Genomic DNA, 20,380 nt, shown 5'->3' on the forward strand with positions numbered 1-20,380 from the left:
GCCATGGCGTTTACCCGGAACCCCGTTTATGTGTGCACGTATTAAAATCTCAATGAAATATCAATTAAAGCAATTTTCCATTAATATCAAGTCTTCTAATGAAATAGAAACCTTTGACCAGCGAACTGATAATATTTGGTATTGCAAGCAGGCCTGAGATGTTAATGATTATCCCCATGCTGGCCTTATATCTTATCTCAGCTGTTTCATTTAGCATTGAGTCTTCAAAAGGCAGCAGCTCAGAGGCAATGTTCACTTGCCAGCACAACGGGAGTTATTTCCACCCCACTATGGACATTTACTACTTATAGCCTCCAGTTAAAAGTCAGATAATCATGGCTATTTTTCAGGTCTCTAGGTTCCTGTGGTCACTGGGTGCAGTTTTAGTGATTTTACCCCACTTAAATATCGGATTATTGTCTGACTACAAGATCTGCGGAGACTCTGAGTGTCAAAGTAAGTCCAAAATCTACTGATAGCTCCTTAAATTAATGACGATAATGATGGTCACCTCACAACTGTGTTCTATTGCTGTGGTGTGTGTAGGCCTCCTAAGCAGAGTGCAGGCTATAAGGGACCACCGTGGTAAGGACTGTCGTTTCCTGAGCTTCAGGCAAGGAGACACAATCTTTGTTTACCACAAATTGACTGGAAAGAGGAATGACCTGTGGGCAGGCAGTGTATGTGTCATATTTCGATCTTTTTTTCCCTTTCTGTACTTCCCTAAATCTTCATTCATGTCAGGTTCTCACTTAGAGACAGGCAGAAGGAAAACCTAAGCCTCTGACCCCTGCACTGTAGTACTGTGAGGTTTGGGGCAGTGTGCTGCCAGGGTGTTTCCCTATGAAAGGGCAACCTCAAATTAATCAGTACAAACTTGTGTGATGACCTTTATCCTTTGATTGGTGGTATTGGTCTTTTCCAGAATAACAGTGCCCCCATTCTCTGTGCAAAGGAAGAATGAATTATTTGATTATTATAAAAGATTATGTTTGCAGTCATCACCAATGCCTAAACAACAAATGACAGAGAATATTTTTAAAGAATGATCTATTATGACAAATGTTTAGATTTCTGGGTTTCTTCAAGGTAGAAAGAAGAAAAATGCTGACAGCTCCTTTGTTTCCTTTTTTATTTCAGATTGACAAAGAGTTTGGATATTTTCCAAAGGATGCAGTGCAAGAAGAAGAGGTTCATACTACTGTGGAGAAAGTAGTGGAAACACAGGTAATTTCATCATTCATATGTAAACAAACTTTAAGTATTAAAAAGTATTGTCAGTATTATTATTATTTCAAATTTTTCTTCCTAGTTTCTTTTCTTAAGAATTACATTTTTGCCCTTTTTCTGCAGAAATCTGATTTCTTCTGCATGAATGAGTTTGGCTCCACTTATCTGGATATGGATGATGATGATGATTATATTGATCAGAAAATCCAAATCCCGGAGCCAGAAACCACACAAAAAATTACCCAAAGCACTGATGACACGAACGCTGAAAGCCACTTAACAACCTCAGACTCCCCAGTTTCTGCACAGGAAGAAGAAGAACAAGAAGAAGAGGATCAGAATAAAAATGTTGGTGGTTCCGGAGCTGGGTTTCAAGAGGAGACACATGAGATTCCTGTGGTTCCTAATCAACAAGGTGGGTCTCCCTCCTCTTCCTGGCTTGGTTCTTCAGTGACAGGATGGTTAGGTCTGGGTAAAGAGGACCAACCGGACAGTGTGGCTGAAGGGGAGATAGAAGATAAGAGGGAAGACACTCAGTCTGAAACGCTCACATCCTCTGTGACAGGATGGCTAGGCTTCGGAGGAAATGGAAAACCTGACAATGGCAAAGAAAGTGTGAAAGTTAAAGAAGAAACTGCTGAATCGTTAACTTCAACCATGACTGGGTGGCTCAGCTTTGGAGGTGGAAGCAAAAGTGAGACAGAAGAGGAACAAGAAGCAGATGAAGACAAAGAACCCACAGAGAAATTCAGGAGCAGGAGGATGTCCTTGGACCTTGAAGGCAGCCAGTTGCAGGAAGAGGAGAAGAAAGAGATGGGGACTTTAGGTTGGCTGGGGAATGGGCTGTCAAGCACACTGGGGTTTGGTTTGACCAGTCAGGAGTCAGGACAAGAGAAGGAGGAGAAGGTGCAGGCTAATTCTTGGTTAAACATGGAGATTGAAGGTATTCTAGGTCTCAGGAAAGATAAAGTTGGAGATAATGAAAACAAAGAAAGTGAATCTAAGGAGGCAGAAATAATCACAACTTTAGAGCAACCAACAGGATCACAGAATGTGGATCACAGTGAATCAGAGGAGGAAATTATTAAGACAAGCAATAATTCAAAGGAGGTGGAAGAACTGTCAGAAGACCAAAATACCCCGTCTACAGAACCACTTAATGGTCAGAGTGTTGATAGCAACACAGATATTTCAGACAGTGGGATAAACAGCGATTTCGATGAAGAGGCTGAACCCACAGTTGATAACAAAGATATTTCTCCTGAAAGGAAGTTTGAAGAAGAATCTCAGGCTTTAGTAGAATCACCCCCCAGTAAAGATGACGATGACAATATAGAAAAAAGCAAAATAAATGAGGAGAGATCTGAAGAAAGGGAAGGTGAAGACGCTGTGATTCACAAACCAATTGGAAATGAACATATGGATAATAGCAGGGAGTCAGGAGAGGAAGAAAGAAAAACTCCAAGTGCTATCAGTCAGGATTCAACACCACCATCTGAAACACCATCTGAAAGCATTTTGGGCCCTGATCACGTTTCAGTGGATTTAAAGTCAACGTCTATGCTGGTCAAGGAAGATGAAAAAGACCAGATGGAGAACAAGAAATCAGAAAGTGTGGAGGAGGAAGGGGCAGAAATCACAAATCAAACTGATAACACAGAAGAACCCACAGAAATGTCTCTTAAAATCACCAGGGGTGACGATAATAAAGGAGAAGTCAGTAATGAGGATACAGATTTACCTGAAACTCAGACTGAGGAGCTGAACGGTGATGTAGAAGACAGTAGCACAGAGAGCCAGCCTCACTTACCGTCATCTATGGAGAAAAACGATCCAGTTCCAGCTGAGAATGAAAGTTTTACTCCTTGTAGTGCTGAAACAAATAATGACAATTCAGATACAGTAGCTCTTTTTGATAATAACACAGAAGCAGAGACAGTTCATGGGGAGTTAGAGCAGGAGGGAGAAACTCTGAGCTCACAGGAATTTGATTCACAGCATAACCCTGGTAGAAGCACTCAAACTATCCCAAAGGATAGAGGAACAAGTGCACCAACCACAGATCAGACCTCCGTGTCTCCAGTGATGGAGCATGTTAACAATGAAAGCGACAGTGATGCAGGCAAACTAAAGGAAATTGTTGAAGACAACATAAATGAGTCCCAGCAGGTTAAAACAGAGATAGAAGCATCAGGCACTAAAGAAGATGATTTAAATGAAAATGACTTCAAGTCAGCGATCAGTTCTGAATTAGAGGCTGAAAAAGAGGAGGAGTCAAAGGATGGGGGGAATCAAGGGGTGATGAAGGTGGAGGATAACGAGGAATTGGAGGATTTAAAGGAGATAAAAGAGCAAAAGGGAGATGAGAAAGAGAGTAATGAGGCAGAAGTGGAGAGTATGCAGGGAGAGGTGGAAGACCTAAAGGAAGCTAACAAACAGTTGAATGCAGAGGAGGAAAAACACCCCAAGGTGGAGGAGTTAGTGGAAGAACAGGAACTGGTGGGTCTAGAGGGAAAAGAGAAGAAAGAAGGTGAAGGGAAAAAGGTGAAAGAGCAGAAGGAAGATGAGGAAGAAAAGGAGTCTAATGAGGCAGAAGTGGAGAGTATGCAGGGGGAGATGGGAGAGCTAAAGGAGGATAGAAAACAGCTGCAGAAAGAAGAGTTACCAGAGAAGGAAAAAGAGGCCAAGGTGGAGATGTTACAGAGGGAAGAAGAACTGGAGGGTGTACAGGAAAAAGAGAAGAAAGATGAAGAAGGAAAAACAGTGCAGTCTTCTTATTATGAGGCAAAGATCCCGAGCACCACGAACACACAGAATGGCTCAGGATCATCTTTCACTGAAATAGTCGCACAGGTTGAAAGCCACCAAGATGTGGAAGGAAGAAATGGGGAGGATGGAGAGAAAAAACAAGCCAAGGCAGAGGAGCTAAAGTTTGAAGAGACTGACCGAGCAGAGGTTGAAGAAGTGCATCAAGAGGAGAATGAGGTGGATGACAGCTTTAAATGTTCAAATGAGCTTTGCCCTCAAGTGCATGAAGAAAAAGCTGGAAGTGGTTTAGAGGAAGGAGGTGAAGGAGCAATACAGACAGAGAAGCTAAAGGATCAAGCAAACACACCAGGAGAGAGGCAGATGATAGACTCGGATGAAGAAACAGCAAATAACACTTCAGAGGAGGCAGAAAGCACTCATGCATTAGGCCAGGGAGATAAAACGGAGTCTGGAGACACTGAAAGTAGCAGCAAAGCAACACAACAGTTAAACTCCAATCAACAGACGCACACAGAGAAGGCTGCTGTTGTAGTGGAGGATAAAGACACTGATATAAAAATGAGGGAAAATGATAGTAATGGTAGTGAATCCTGGCATGAGGGAGGAAGGGAGCCTTCAGCCCCACATAGTGACCCTGCTAAAAGTCAGTCTGTGACATCTGAGCAAACTGCCCCAAGTTTGACTGATGATGTGTCTCCACATCCACCCACTGATCAGAGTGGGGAGACAGAGAGTAAAACCAGTGGAGCTTTTGGTCTTTTAAAAAACCCCTTTGGTGTTTTCAGCCAGAAATCTACCACCGAATCTGACGGGTCCGCCGAACCAGCCCAGAGCTTCAGTACTAGTCCAGGTGAGGCGTTGCACTCGCAAGACTCGTTAACTCCTGAACAAGAACCAGATTCCACCACTCACCACCTTGAAGTTGTGCACAAAGACTCTCCCACTATCACAGAGCAGCCACAGCTTCATCCTTCCTCTGCTGAGATGACAAGAACTCTCTCCAAACATTACAAAAACCTGCTCACTCACATGGGTGCAGATGAGACAGCTATTTCGCTAGAGCTTTTTGGGCGACACAAGCTTCAGTTTTTGGATTACATTTTGTCCAATTCAGACACCATGTTGTACAAACCTGATGAGGAGGATGAATCTATATTGTCAGATGTAGAGAGACTTCTGTATCATCACAAGGAGACGCTGATTGCTCCTAGCGTGACACTCACTGATGCACTGCAGGAGGACAAAGAAAAGACCCGAATGCTTATGGCGCTTCAAAAACTGGAAACACTGTTGGGAAGAGTGAGACAGACTTTCAACACAAGACAGACCAACGACCGTAATCATCAAGGTAGTTTTTCTCAACATTGCCTCCTACTGGCTTCCTCATGGCCAGCACTAATGAGATTTAATTCAGTCTTTCAAATTCAGGCATGGTTTTGAATTGCATCTGTACATGTGTTTCCCTGTCAAATGCAGCCGAGGCCAGCTGTGTTGGCGTCTCTTGTTCAAATCATAGAAAAAATAAGAAAGCGAACACTGAGGAAGAGTCGAAGACGACACAAGATCCATCCATCCAGAGAGATGACTGGATGATAATGAAAGAAGGCAATAACCAAGTGGGTGGTGGTGTAGGAAAAGATGAGATAAGAGGAAAAAAACAGGGCAGAAGTGTTGAAGAAGCATCCCTTCCTCATGTTCAGCCAGGATCACCAGAGATGCTGAAAGGTATGGATAACCCAGGTATCCATTAATCAAGAAGAGTTTAAAATATTATTAAAAATCTTAAGCAAAAGCTACTCGACCTACCTCGTCATCGTCCTCACTTCACATAACCCCAAAAACCGGATGGCCAAAACAAATATTTTTTTTCATTTTTTACAGTAATGTGTCACATTAAAAGATAAATATTTTTTGAGCATCATAAAAGAGATGTATGTTAAACAGCAGTATGTGTGTTACTTTAACTGCAGGAGTTATGAAGCAAATTCTGGACTTCGTTTATCAGATGGCTGAAGACTCCTACGCCCACACTTGTGCAGTGAGGGAGCTCCTCATATGGCTTACTGTGCAGGTACGCTGTGCCAGTTTCTGAGGATTTATAATCTGCAGAAACAGAAACCAATTTTTTGTCATTTGATTTCCAAATATACCTTTTTGCTTTAATCTACAGAGATTAGTGTTGTGTATGTTGAGAGGGATTCTTCAGTTCATGCCAGAGATTAATCCACAATGGCGATGAAGGGGGGCTGAGGTCAAAGCAGGGTGCAGGGTGCATGCTGCCTAGCCAGAATTTTTTTTTCTGATCTAGTTTTAACATACTTTGTCCAATAGCTTTTGATTTGTGGCTAATTGTGGCCTTGATCACGTTGTACAGGGAAAAGCAAAATGTATCATAGCATGGGCTGCTATGATACATTCTATGAAGGTGAGATCTTATCTTCATTCTATGAATGTTTTGTGAGTTACAAGTCCTAAAACTTTACAGCCACTCAAAGTGTCACAATCTAATTCAAAATCTTGTTTTGTTTAGTATGCTGTTTTCTTGTAATGAAATTTAAGAGCTTAAATATAATAGGTTTATCAGTTTCTATAGCAAAAAACATTAGTGCTTTGCACATTTCATGTGTTTTCTGATCATTCGCTGGGGCAACTTTCAAGCCTCAAAATAGGTTATAGCATAACCTACATTTTGATACCAGGATCATCTTCTAGCCACGATTCCTGATATGTCAAAATAATTCTCTAATATAGTCATTTCACTTGACCCGCCTCTGTGTTTGCATGCCTGTATTAAAGGTGTTAAAGTTATAGTACAAAAAAAAATATATGGGAGGCACTAAAAATCACCCTCTGCTCTGTCAGTGTGGCATTTTGTGGTGCCTGGTTCTTTAAGATATTACTCTGGTGACATGCTGAGCTGACTCTCCCTCTGGCATTTAGCTTTGCTTACGTCTCAGCCTGTCAAGCTGGCTAGGTTCCTTAAACATTACTCACATTTGGGTCTGTGACACTCTGGACTCACACACCTGTGAAGACAAACTGTCTCTCATGTTTTGAAAGGTGAAAGTGGTTTCAGATGGAGGCCAGACTGGTGAGTATAAGAAATACTGGATGGCTGTCAGACTGTTTTAATTCACATGAAAAAAAAATATATAGTAATTGTTTGAGAAATGTCATATATCTCGTATGAACAGCTTTCCTAGTTATTTCATTAATTCAGTAAAATAGAGCATTTTTATTTTGTTCTGTTAATGCTTTACCACTCCATACTTTCCTACGTGGGTCTTAATTGTTTCTCTTTCTTTTTCATATGGGAAGTCTTTACCTTCACCTGTCTCCTAATTTGTCATTGGCCTAAGGCCGAGCACGCGACACGTTGACAAATACCCGTTCGATGCAAATGTGTTACTTTTTCTTTGAATGAAAATTATCAAAATAATGATAATACAGGTGTCATTTTGGTAACACCTGTTTCTCCTGGTGTCACTTTGAAAGCGCTCCGGTATGCCAGTGTGGCATCTTACAATTGGTGACGTTGCGACTGAACCATTTTCACCAGCGGGGGTGTGAAATCATCCGGGTGAACTTGTGAGGACACGAAACAGCGTGCACGTGATGCATTATACTATACATGCTGTGTTTATATTATTTTATATTTTCAGATTTTATTTGATGTTTGGAGTGTTTACAATGGTTGTACAGCTGTACAGTAGTTTTCGTACTACTCCCTACGACGTCCAGCAGGACGTGGTATAGTCCTAAGCGTCAGTGTTGTGGATAGGATGTGAAACCGCCGCTGACCCGCTTCACAGCTCTAGTTTCTTAACGGTGTAAATATAAAAAATTTTAAGTTTAAATATACGTCAGATGAAATAATTTGGACATGGCAGAGAATCCGGCGAGTGACCAGTCGGGCATCAAAGCGGCCGACTTCCAGGAGACGGCAGAGGCTTACTACAGTATCGCCGTGGAGAAAGTGAAGGATGTACGTTATGTGTCAGGTTTCGTTAGCAATTCCCAATTAGCCGAGATAATGTAACGGGCTTCCATGTAACAGTCATGTTTTTGTATTTTTCGGTACTAGCTACAGCTCTTGGTGTTGTCCATCTCATTCCGAAGTAAGAGTATGACCTGTTGTCAGGATTATTCTTCGTGTTTTCAAAGATGTTTAATTGCTCAAACAGTTAGCTGGTAATAGTTAGCTGGCTAGTTGTCAGTAACAGCGCTGTCTTGTCAGGTGTTAGGATTTAAGTTAAAAATGACAGATATTTTTCCACATTTGTCTGTAGTAGAATGATATAACTATTAACACTGCGCCCTGTTTAATGTGGTCAAAAACTGGGTAACTGTACATAAACCCATCTTCTAAAGACCAGCTGTTTGGTAGTATTTTGTTTAGCAGTTTGACAGATTGCTTTCAGGAAGCCCAAATCCTGGTCCTAAAAACAAAGAACCTTATTAGAAAATATTGACCTTTCTCTGTCAGTCCGGTGCATCATAAATGTTTAATATATTTGTATATTCAAATTTATTGGATATGCATCAGTGAATGTACCGTCAGATGATAAACAAATGCATGGTCACACTTTAACACCATTGCATCTATACAAAAACATATATCTTTGTATATATGCAGTATTTGCCACTCAGATTTTTCTCTGGAGTGCTGTCCTGGTATATTTGTGATTTATTTTAATTTTTTCATCAGTCTGGGGCCTTGTTGTGATCAGTTTACCATTGGTGAATCTTAATGCTCTTATTCTCAAAATTTAGTCACTGCTCATCATTTATCACTGGACCTTCCTTCCTGTGGTACCCTGTCAGTGGGCTGGTTTCGTCATTGTTGTGGGACTTTCACCTTTGTTTGACACACTCATACTCCACCATCTTGAAATGCAGCTGGTAATAGTACTACTAATTTTGCGCCGCTGAGAGCTGGAGAGGTTAATCTAACCAGGAGTTTGAGTCTGTGCCCTCCATCCCCGCTTTCCTTTTAGTCTCCTTTTAGTTCTTCTCTTCAGGATCTGGAGAGGAGGTGTGGCATATTTCTAATCAGCAACATTAACAACACCTCAGCCCATTGTGCCGGTGCTCTACAAAAGCCATTAGAGCTCAGTTGCTGGTGTGGCTCTTCTTGCTGAGATGCCTCTTCTTGGTTTGATTCCTTCCTCCAAAAAACACTGCACACACAATTTCTTTACTCTTACACTCACTTGACCGTGCTACTTATTAACAAACATGGTTAGTTTAAGTTCTTTATTTGCTTCTTTAATCAAAAAAACTGTCTTTTAAATGGCATCTCTTTTTGTCAAGGTGTGTGACCACGGAAAGTTCTACTGAGAGAAAGTTGATACTTGCTGCATTATTATTTGGCACATAGTATATAGTACAATGTATTAATATATTTAAGAAGGCACGGGTCTGTCTCCACACTGGTTTGGGCAGATGGGCTGCATTTTGCCCATGTTCAAGAGGCAGTCATATTTCCTCAATGACAGAAAAGCTAATGTCCTTGAGCATCAGTAGAACATCAGGTTTTTATTCCCGGACTCACATATCCTATTTAAAAACACACACAGGTTCTAACAGGAACTGGTCATTATTTTCTCTTTTCTCAGGTGGTGTCGTCTCTGCCCGATGACTTGAGACCTGGGCCAGACCTGTATGGTGTACCATGGGAACCTATCATTGTCTCTGGCCTGTTGGGCCTGATGACACTTCTGTTGTTCACCTGTAGATGTTACAGCTCTGTGAGTGCACAGCCATGCATATTCACTTCAATATCATAAATATTTTTTGCCACCTAAGATGGTTTGATAAGTATGGCTTCTATTTGAACTGTCGGACCTGTCACTAAGCACAGTTCTTTGTTTTGTTTTTCCTTTCATTTCTTTTATTTCCTCACAGATAAAAAGCAGAATTTATCGACGTAAGTTCTCACTTCCTCTTCCTGAGTGTCATTTTATGGACACGTTTAACATTATCACTGACAGTTTTTCTTCTCTTTGACCTGTGAATGTTAACAAATAAACCACTTTTTTTTTTTTTTTTTTTTTAAATGACACAAAATAAATCTGAAATTTTTTTTGGCTGTTTTTCAGGTAGAGAGCAGGGGATGGCAGAACAGGTTGCACAGCTACTGGATGAGAAATCCAAAGTCCTTGAGAGTCTGAGTCAGTGTCAACAAGAGGTTAGTAGTTATGCCAGTTCTGTCTAGACACAGATCTGGTCTCACACAATAATTTGAGGTCAGAGATTTTTTTGTTATATATATATATCCTTCTATAGATTTCAGATAATTTGGATTACAAGCTTTCTAAGGTGATATCTACAAAGCAGAGAGGTTTACTTACTGAGCATTTGTAGGTGATCAGAAATCTAATGAAATTCTTGATGATATCATGCATGATGTACTGAGAAATTTATTCATCTACAGTATGACAACCTTGAGAGTTCACAGAGGGACAGCGGTGTCTTGGCTCAGACTCAGAAGACAGAACAACTGGAGGTAAGGCAGAGAAAAGTATGGAAACCATTCTTGGTGTAAAGAAAACCTACTTGAATGCTCCTTAATGAATATGGCTCACACAGTGTTCATGTCTGGTACACTGCTACGCTCCCACGAGCCTCATCTGTGTGAACAGAGACACATGTCCTATTGTTTATTCAGTTGAACAAGCTTGTATTTTTTTTATTTGCTTTCAAAGTCCCTACAAAGAGAATTTTTTTTAACAGCCATATGTTCACACTTGTTGGAATAATTTTTGAGTGAGTGGTAATGTATAGTGAGGTTTACCATATTACAAAAAGAATAATAACAACATTATTATATTATTATTATTATTATTATTATTATTATTATTATTGATGTACACAATGAAGTACAGCCACTGCCATGTAATTTTTGACACAGACTTGCAGAACTAGTCAAAATGTAGAATATTTGCACTGCTTCACCTCAGATCTATAGTGACATTATTTGTCATGTCTTTACAACCCTTACTCATGTTACAGTGTCCCAGTTTTGCAGCTACTTGAAGTAGTTTTCTGATCTTGTTTTCTTAGGTCAAAGCCAGACAGTTGGAGCACTCCAAACAAGAGTTGGAGAGGGATCTGGAACAGCTAAAGGATCAACTGGACCAGCAAAGGGAGCACAGGACAGAACAAGAAAGGAGGGTAGGTGCACACACTAACAGAAGTACTGTGGAAGCCTAGTTGGCAATCCTGAGTGAGAAGCTGTAGAATTCATACTGAATGAAAGTTGTTTTGGTTTCTCTATCCAGATAGCAGTCCTCGAGGAGAGCATGAAATCCCTTGAAGATGAAACTAAAGACTTTCAGTCACAGGAAGAGCAGGTGCAGTATTCCAAAACTGTCACATTTGCACTTTCGCCTGTCTGTTCTCTTTCCTCTGTTGGTGCTTCTTTTCCACCTCTTCTCTGTTCCACTAGGTTTTATAATATTTCTGTCTGTCCTTCTCTAGGCGCAGACCACTTTGAAAGTGTACAGCATGAACAGTGACAGACTACAGAGGAACTTGGAAACAGCTGGAGAAGAGAATGTAGTGCTAAAGGAGAGCAATGCTCATGTACGATGGACACACACACACACACACAAAAAACTTCGTATGGCAGTAAACTAAATAGTGTTTCCAAAATGGGTGCACAAGATTGTTGGCTTACCTTTTTTTTTTTTTTTTTTTTTCTTTTTTTTTTTTTCTTCTTCTCTCCTTCCCCCAACTCTTTTCTCCACAGTTGAGGCAGCAGGTGGAGGGATGGGCAGAGAGAGTGAGTGAATTGGAGGCAGAGATGAAAAGGTGTGAGGTTGCTTACAGCGGGATGATGCAGGATGTGGCCACCAAGGATGAACGTATAATGGTATGATTTATTCTAAGGTTAAGTTCTGTGAAGCAGCCCATAAAAATGATAAATTTTAAATTTGGCCAGTTTTCCTTTGAGGTCATCTTTTTGGAAATGCCTGAGTAGCTACCAGCTCAACTTTTATTTTTATGTTGTTCAGTCCATTTAGTCCTTTTCAGGTCTGCCTCTGTGTGAAAACAGACACCCTTTAACTCTCTTTATATTTCGGGAAGGTAGACAAAATTGCAAGTAGGGTGCTGAGTTTAGATTTTGTTTGTGTGGCCAAAAAATAAAGAACACTGGCACAAATCACAGTTCACAAAATTTCCACTGAACATTCTTAGGACAAAGGTAAATTGCCTCTATTGAGGTAATGGTGGATGATTAATCTGATTGTGATCTCAGTTTTAATTTAGGTTTCAGATTACTCCTTAGCATTTGTTTTTCTCTTTTTTTTTGTCTGGTGTTATAAAATCAAGACTGTTTCTTTCGTTTACACTGTAGCACTTACAGACCTCCTTAAAAGTTCCACCTCACTTGCTGACTGTAAAAAGATTCTTCAGTTCATAAGATCTATGTAGAAGTATTATCAGTTATTACTTTTTTTTCCCCCCAGATTGCTCTGGGTGTCCAACTGTTTGCTTTCAGTAGTCGTGACTGGTCACCGTCAGCTTTGGCTTTGTATCGTTATCTCCACGGCTGGTTAACTGTTTCCCTAGGTGCCAAAGCCTGGTTCTATCTTTGCCCCCGTTTTCTGGTCAATGCTTGACTCACTATCAGATAAATGTGTGATTTTGTGAAATGAATGAGTAACTGTGCCAGTTGTGTTCAAGGGTTTTAATTTTGTCTTTTGGGGGGCAATAGTCAAGTTGCAGTGAGCATGCTCCTCGTTGTACTTCTAATCTGTCTTCAGGCTTGGAAACTATAGACTGTTTAACCAAAAAGTGCTGCGTTGTAATTGACGAGCCAACTCTCAGCACCAACAACAATTCTCTGCATAGAAGTCGGGTCAGTTTGAAACAGAAGCCGTTTGCTCTGCTCATTTTTCCCACGTCTTTCTTTCTGTTTGCTTTTCTTCACAAGAGAGCAAACAGAGAAAAAAAGAGGATCAGCGCACACAATGTTAGTGGCCATAATAGGACTTCCAGGGAGTGAACTGAAAACAACAGCCATGCTACAAGCTGCCTGGATGTCTATGAAAACACGATCTTAAGGGCAAAAACAGACATTTTTAAATTTCTGATTTTATGTTTTGTTTTGTTTTTTGCTTTTAACTATATTAAATCAGGTCTCAACTACTGTCATGTCTCCAGAAAATGGCAGAATGACAGAAAATATATTAAAATGATTCAGTGAGAATATAATTAACTGTCAGAAAAAAATCTGTTTGCTTCTAGTCCTTAACAGATCGGCTGCTGAGGTTGAAAGGCTGGGATTCAGAGCTGGAGGAAGAGGAAGGAGGAGAAAAGGAGACAGCCAATGGTACGCCAGAAAAAGGAGAGAAGAATGGAAGAGGGGACATAACGGACACCCAGGCCCATCTGCAGAAAGTCCAGAAACTTGTTTATGCTGCTAAGGTAGATGGAAACAACCAAGAACATAGTGTTTAGCATTCAAGTTGATAATGTGCTGGCACGCAAGAATTATAATTATTTATTTATTTATTTATTCATTTTTTAATGTAATCTCTGTAGAGTTTCCCCTTTAACATGTCTTTATTTTTGTATAGCTGAATGCAGACCTCAAATCCCTAGATGAGGATAAGGACAGAGTATTTGCCAAACTGAACGATGAAATCAAAGCAAAAGAAGACCTGCAATGTAAGTAAACTACAGAACATCTATGTCAATGTACTTATTAACCTTTTCCATATTAATGATATGTATGAACCATGTCTCGACATATCCCTGGTAGCGTGCATGTCATGTCTTTTGTTTTTGATTTTTTTGTCCCCCCCCCCTCAAGTAAGCATAGAAGATATGGAGAAAGAGAAACTAACTTTGCAGTCGGACGCCGAGAACTACTCGGATCAGGTAACTGACCTCACCTGTGTCTGACTGTATTTGTTCTATACATGGTCCATATCTGTTTTCCTTTGGATTAAACCTTTTACCTTGTGTTTAGGTCCAACGATTACAACAGAAACTCCAGATTATGACAGAAATGTACCAGGAGAATGAGCTCAAACTACACAGGTATATGCATATGCAGTAAACGGTTTTATATGAACAAATCTATCTGTAACAATCAGATGATGTTAAAACTGTATCATTAAATATTTGTAGACTTCTGACGGTGGAGGAGAAAGAGCGTGTGCAGAAAGAGGAGAAGTTAAACAAAGCAGACAAAAATATTGCGCTGGCGATGGAGGAACTTAACAACTACAGGTAGCTGAAACACAGTCTGTAGCAGCTCGAAAGCATTTGTTAGTTTTTCGTCCTTACAAACTGTCTCATTTCTGCTTTGCTTCAGGCAACGAGCTGAAGAAATGGAGGAAGAGCTGGAGAAAACCAAACAGTCTTACCAGACTCAGATATCAGCACATGAAAAGAAAGCTCATAATAACTGGGTTAGTAAAACTCGACAAAGATTTGTCAAGTTTCTTTCTGAATTGTTACACTTATGTTATAAAGTGAAAGAAACTGTGGTTATACAACTAATTGCCCCTGAAATTCTTGTCTTGTTATGTTTTTGGCATTTCCAGGTGGCAGCCCGAGCAGCAGAACGAGAACTGTCAGACTTTAGAAGAGACAACGCTCTCCTCAGACAGAAGTAAGCATGATGTCAGCATTTTGAGTGAAATACTGAGATGATTCCCTCATCTCCATGTTTCTGCAGAGATCTATGATCCAGTATAGTCCTTTTATTGGCTTTATGTTTGTGCCTTTTTTTTTTTTTTTTTTTTAAATAAAAAGTTGTGAACACACATTATAAATGAGCAGTTCTTAAGACTGAAATGTACTGCTACTTTTGTCATGTCAGCTTTTAAATACATTTTCTTTTTAAATATATTTCTTAACAATTGTATTAACATCTCAGGACCAAAAGTGCTTGCCATGTTTTAACTTTAGGTGTGATTGTTTGCAGACTGACGGATACACAGTTTAAACTGGACGCCCTCGACAAAGACCCGTTTGCCTTGAACAGTCTAGCAAGACCAATGCCTTTCCGTGGTACGTACACACACGCACATATAAATCATTAAAACATGACATGAATCATCAAACCTGAAAGGTCAGTCAGTGGAAAAAAAGCGTACTTTTCAATAGAATCCTGCAATGAATTTTCTTCTAATCTGGGGCTTAATCCACGTCCGGGACAACTCACAAAAATGTCTCTGAGGACTTAAAGCTGCAAAGGGTATTTTCAAACTGTTTGGATGAAGAACCTTCTTGGAAGAGGAAGTGAATTGTCTTCAAAAACTTAAAGAAGTCCAGTAGTCACCTTTTAATGCTCTTAAGCCTCCCTGAGCCTGGTTCAGCTGGAGGTTTTCTTCTGTTAAAAAGGTGTTTTTCTTTCCTACTGTCACCAAGTGTTTGCTCAAAAGGGGTCTTTGATTATTGGGGTTTTCTCTGTAGTGTTGTCGGGTCCTTACCTTATAATATAAAGTGTATTCAGGCGACTGTTGTTGTGATTTGGCACTACATAAATAAAATGGAATTTTATTTATTTACCGTAATTGTCGGGCTATAAGCCGCTACTTTTTGCACAAGCTTTGAACCCTGCGGCTTTTAGTCAGGTGCGGCTTTTCTATGGATTGTCCGTGATTTTTGTCATATCGTAAGACGATTTGTTTTGTTTGTTCCGCTGTTGTACGGCACTACGTTGCCTGGCGGAAGGATCGGGGTTCAAGAGTGGTATGTTGGTCACATGTCCGTCCGCCAGGCAACGTAGTGCCGTACGAAGTAGCGCGAAAAACAAACTTCAAAGTAGCGCTACGCATTCAGCGGGAGGCGTGGATGACGAGCGGCGATAAACTTGCGAAAAGCAAGTTATGCCCAACTCCACCGGTGGATTCTGACAGCGTGGAAAAGTGCGAAAACATCCACGATCACCAATGGATTTTGAAGGGCTGGACTCCTGCATGATGGAGAGGAGGACACCGCCACGGCCCTTCTGAGGGTGTTCGACTCTGACACTGACAACGAGGATTTCTTTGGTTTTGAAAGTGACAACGAAGGAGAGAAGCGGAGAGTGGATGACAAAGCCATCCTGAGCCTGTTCGTTTCCGACATTGGAGAAGAGGACTTTGGTGGTTTTAGAGCGCAGGAAGAAGAAAGATGGTGAATGACTGACTTTTCTTCTTGTTAAAGCCGTGTCACTGCACCTGAGCCTAAAAGGTAGTCCGAATCTATTTTTCTGGTGTGCTGTAGGCTACTGTTATGTACATCATGTGCAAATATGTACCCATAACTTGTTTTTCAAAATATTAATAAAAGGGGTGTGTCTCCAAACAGCCATCTCTTTCCTGACAATTCGCTTTGTGCATATTCTCTTACATATGATAAGTCAACATTGAAACACCTGCGGCTTTTAGTCAGGTGCGGCTAATGTCTGTACAAAACAGGATTTTCCCCTGATTTTAGCTTGTGCGGCTAATATTCAGGTGCGCTCTGTAGTCCGGGAAATACGGTATTTATAAATGAGACAGTTTCGGAATGTGAATCCTAAGAAGTGGCCACCCTGCAAAAATCTCTCTGAAAGTACTATAATTAGAGTGACAGATTAAAATCTCTAGATGTAAATCACTGACTGAAGAAGGTGGTTGGAAAGTTCTAAAAAAGCTGCTTCTTGCCTAAATTGCGGTCGTAAGACTCTGCAGGGCTGCAGATTTTCTTCCATTTGCACTCACCAAACATTCCTGTATTTCCAGCTGAAAGGTCACCGTATGTTCCTTCTCCTCTGGGTCGACCTTCATCGGAAACCAGACCATTTCTCTCACCTCCTACGTTAATGGATGGACCACCTGCTCGACTGTCTCCTAGAGGTAAATGCATTTAAAGGTGCAGCTAGCTGCAGCAAACACATACACGAAGCATGGCCAGATCCTTAGAATGACACACAAACACTACAAATATAAATATACTTGTAATAATTTTATTCTTACATAATTGGGAGAGTACATTTTCTCATTCATACTCATAAATGGTGTAGAAACATGCAGCATGTTGGGGATGACCAGCTGACTATAGCATGACAAACTGCTGAAGCATTTTGTTGCATGGTCTGTGCATGCTAACAGCAATCTTGAATGCACAAAAGACAACAGAATATAATGTGATGAAATCTGGACTTACTGTCATCACCGTCTCTGGGCGTTTGTTCTGCTTGTTCTTTCTTCTTCTGTGCCCTTCTCTCTGTCTGTCACTCTTTTTTTTTTTTTTTTTTTTTTTTCCATCTTCTTCCAACAATCCTTTCCTGCACAGTGTCTCGTGGTCCAGGGGAGCCCCCAGGAGGCCAGAGGGAGATGGAGCGCAGTGGAGGTCCTCATTCAGACAGCGGCTCAATCTCTCCTACCTGGGAGAGAGATCGCAGAGGACCCCCACCAGGACCTTTACCAGGACCACCTGGGCCTTTAGGACCTCCAGGTGTGTGTTCATATGTGAGAGAGAAAAAAACTGGAGAGAACCAGACTGTTACAAGTGCCCACACAGCCAACATCTCACAGATTATCAAGACAATGTTTAGCAAACAGAAACGAAGGGCCAAAGTTTCAAAAAATGAGGTCAGTGTAAGTATGAGTAATCCCTGTGAGACCTTAAAATAGCCACATGGAAGCCCCCTGTGCACCTTTTCAAACCTTTTTTTTCAACCCCTTTTTTTCCCCCAGCATCTCCATTAGGTGATAGTAAACTAAGTTGTCACTGCATGGATGACATTCCCCTGCAATGGTTCCAGCACTTGCGTATGAAAAGAATGAATGAGTACATGAATACACAAATATGAATAGAAGTTAGTTGATATTCAACATAGTTGTCATGCATATTATTACTGTGTGCATGTGCATCTTGCATTTTAAATATAAGTATAGTGTGTGTGTGTGTGGGGGCGGGGGGGGCTAAAGCATGTTGATGTTGCATGTTCATTGTCTTGAAAGCATTTTGAGTTTTTTTTTTTTTTACTCTGGATGCTAAAATTGTCCCTGTGATGAAAGTATTTGTACAACGTATTACTACATTTCTATTTCCAGCTCTTATGTGGTAAACCTCAGACACTCACTCTCTCCTCTGTTTTCTGAATGTCACCACAGATTTAAGCTTTGTGTAGCAAATATCTTCTTACTATCCATCGCTCTCTTCTTCAGGCTATATGTTTCCAGAACCAGGAGCTCCCATGTACAGAAGACCTCTACCTCCTCCAGGAGCTCTGGGCCTTTTGCCTCCTCCTGACTCTCTCCCTCCTGGCGTCCTTCCCCCCGGTGTCCTCCCACCTGGTGTTCTCCCTCCCGGCGCCCTCCCTCCTGGCGTCCTCCCTCCCGGTCCACTCCCTCCTCGTGCCCTTCCTCCTGGTCCACTCCCTCCTCTCCCTCCTGGCTCCCACCATCCTCGGAATGTTCCTCCAGGACCCTCTTACCCTGCAGACATGCCAGGTGAGTTTCTGCTCTCTCTCTTTTTTGACTCTAAATGGGTAAACTTGGACATGTAAACAAAAAAAATCCTCCTTAGCATGTGCTGAAATGCACACGTGACCCTCATATTTCTGTTAATTCACTAAATGTTTTATCAATGCAGATTCCTACAGAGAAAACAGCTTTGGACCTGGTGAACAGGACCATAGAGAGGTAAGTATATGCGTCTGTGTGTGAATACTGAGTGCTTATTTGTGGCTCAGCCTCTCTAATCTTTTTCTGTCTTCCAACAGTCCGGTCCTGAACGCAGGACTCCCCCTGAAGCAGATCCAAGGATGGGTCCACCAATGGGTCCCATGGATGGTCCCTTTCCTCGCAGAGCCCCTTATGGACCCCCACCTCCTGATTTCTTCTCTCCCAGGGGACCTGGGGGACTTCCCATCAGGCCTAGTAGGAACTTTCATCCGTCTTTGCACCTTTAACCATCTCCAGATGTCATTATTGTAAACTTGACCTTTCCATTTTTTCCCCCTTCAGTGTGGGTTCCTCAACCTCCAGGAGTGATGGCCCCTCCTCGATACCATCCTAGTGGAGCTCCCCTTCCTGTTGGTCCTCATCCTCACATGCCCTCCTATGCTCCCAATATGCGACCCCCTTCTCCCGACGGCCACCCACCTTCTTCCATGGGCCCTCCCCCACCTCATCAATCCCTCCCTCCCGCACCACAAAGCCAGTCTCCAGAGAACGCAACCTCACCTGAAGACGCCATTTGAGCCTGACTGAGTTTCTACATCAGCTGTGAGACGAAGAACTTCTGGTTAATGTTTAACGTGGACAGTGTAGGGCAGATTGCTGGTTACCCTTTTTCCATAAACATCTATTTATTCACCAGAAGGATGTGTTTATTGAATAGTGTTTGCAGGGGAGAACATCCTCCTTCATTGGCCTGTTTTCTTGCTGCTTGTTGTCTAATGACATTATTTCTTACGTCTTTTGTTATTCCCTCACCTGTTTCTCTCACCATTTACATTCTCTATGAGGAAGCTGATGTTAAAGTAAACTCGGCCTGGACTGCGTGTGTCACATGACCCAAAAACAGCTGCCTGTCGTCTAGTCAGCGTCAGAGGTTTTTGATGGGAATACTTCACTGAGATGAAGGAGAGATTTGAATGATCGTAGCATGTCTGTCATGGCAAAAACACAACTAGCCCTGAAATAGTTTTTGTCTGTCATCATCAGTATAATTTTAAAAAATGTAGCTGGTTAGCATCTTGTCGTTTGATTTTATGACACTTCAGTCTGAACACGTCAAGCCTGGTTTTGCCTGCGACTGAGCTGAGTTGATCTTGAACTCAAATGAGACTGCTTTTGGTGAAATGTATCAGAGTTGCATAATTGAATTTCACTGACTTCCCTGTGGGAAGTGGGATATTTTTCTTCTTATTTCACAGTGAGAGAAGCAGTTGAACAGTGCTTTTGATCATGTTACAGTGACTTTAATATGGCCTAGACTTTGAAAAAGGTGGCTTATAATAGCTGCTCATGTTTCCCTGAATAAACAGTCACAGGAGTAAGTTTAATAGACTGACTGGAACAGAGGATACCTTCATGTGAATTTTGTAAAAAGTGATTATTGCTAGATTAATAAAGACTTGAATTGTCAGTGTCATCATATTTACTAATGTAAGTTGTTATGCATACAGCTGTAAAGTCATCAGGAGAAACAAAACATTATTAAAAAATAGTTACATTTTAAATTTTTAAATTGTTTTGAATTTGACACTTCTGAAATTGCAAAATATGCTTTGATTTATTTTAACCATGACTGTATACAACAGTTTCTCAACTTCTGGTGATTTATCACATGATACATTTCCAGAATATTTTAAAGATGCTCAGAAAAATCTGAAAATAAAGGTTTACTTCTCCAGCTTCAGTCATAATTATGCAAATTT

General features: G+C 41.1%; 1 protein-coding gene across 1 annotated transcript; it reads left to right on the forward strand.

Moving 5' to 3' along the window:
• Nucleotides 1–123: 123 nt before the first annotated feature.
• On the forward strand, nucleotides 124–20,355 carry mia2 (MIA SH3 domain ER export factor 2). Its single transcript, XM_085440578.1, has 28 exons — nucleotides 124–456; nucleotides 547–680; nucleotides 1,141–1,227; nucleotides 1,354–5,347; nucleotides 5,476–5,724; nucleotides 5,970–6,070; nucleotides 9,618–9,749; nucleotides 9,907–9,928; nucleotides 10,101–10,189; nucleotides 10,436–10,507; nucleotides 11,065–11,175; nucleotides 11,283–11,354; nucleotides 11,482–11,586; nucleotides 11,753–11,875; nucleotides 13,255–13,434; nucleotides 13,587–13,677; nucleotides 13,823–13,890; nucleotides 13,982–14,052; nucleotides 14,143–14,244; nucleotides 14,330–14,426; nucleotides 14,562–14,629; nucleotides 14,945–15,030; nucleotides 16,731–16,844; nucleotides 17,284–17,445; nucleotides 18,162–18,446; nucleotides 18,589–18,638; nucleotides 18,719–18,875; nucleotides 18,963–20,355. The coding sequence occupies exons 1-28, from the start codon at nucleotides 336–338 to the stop codon at nucleotides 19,196–19,198; spliced, it is 7,179 nt and encodes a 2,392-aa protein (XP_085296704.1). The 5' UTR covers nucleotides 124–335; the 3' UTR covers nucleotides 19,199–20,355.
• The last annotated feature ends 25 nt before the right edge of the window (nucleotides 20,356–20,380 follow it).

The sequence above is a fragment of the Copadichromis virginalis genome, linkage group LG19, assembly GCF_057382275.1.
Source record: "Copadichromis virginalis isolate Kocher_CV1m ecotype Utaka linkage group LG19, C_Virginalis_male_GT1.1, whole genome shotgun sequence".
NCBI lineage: Eukaryota > Metazoa > Chordata > Actinopteri > Cichliformes > Cichlidae > Copadichromis > Copadichromis virginalis.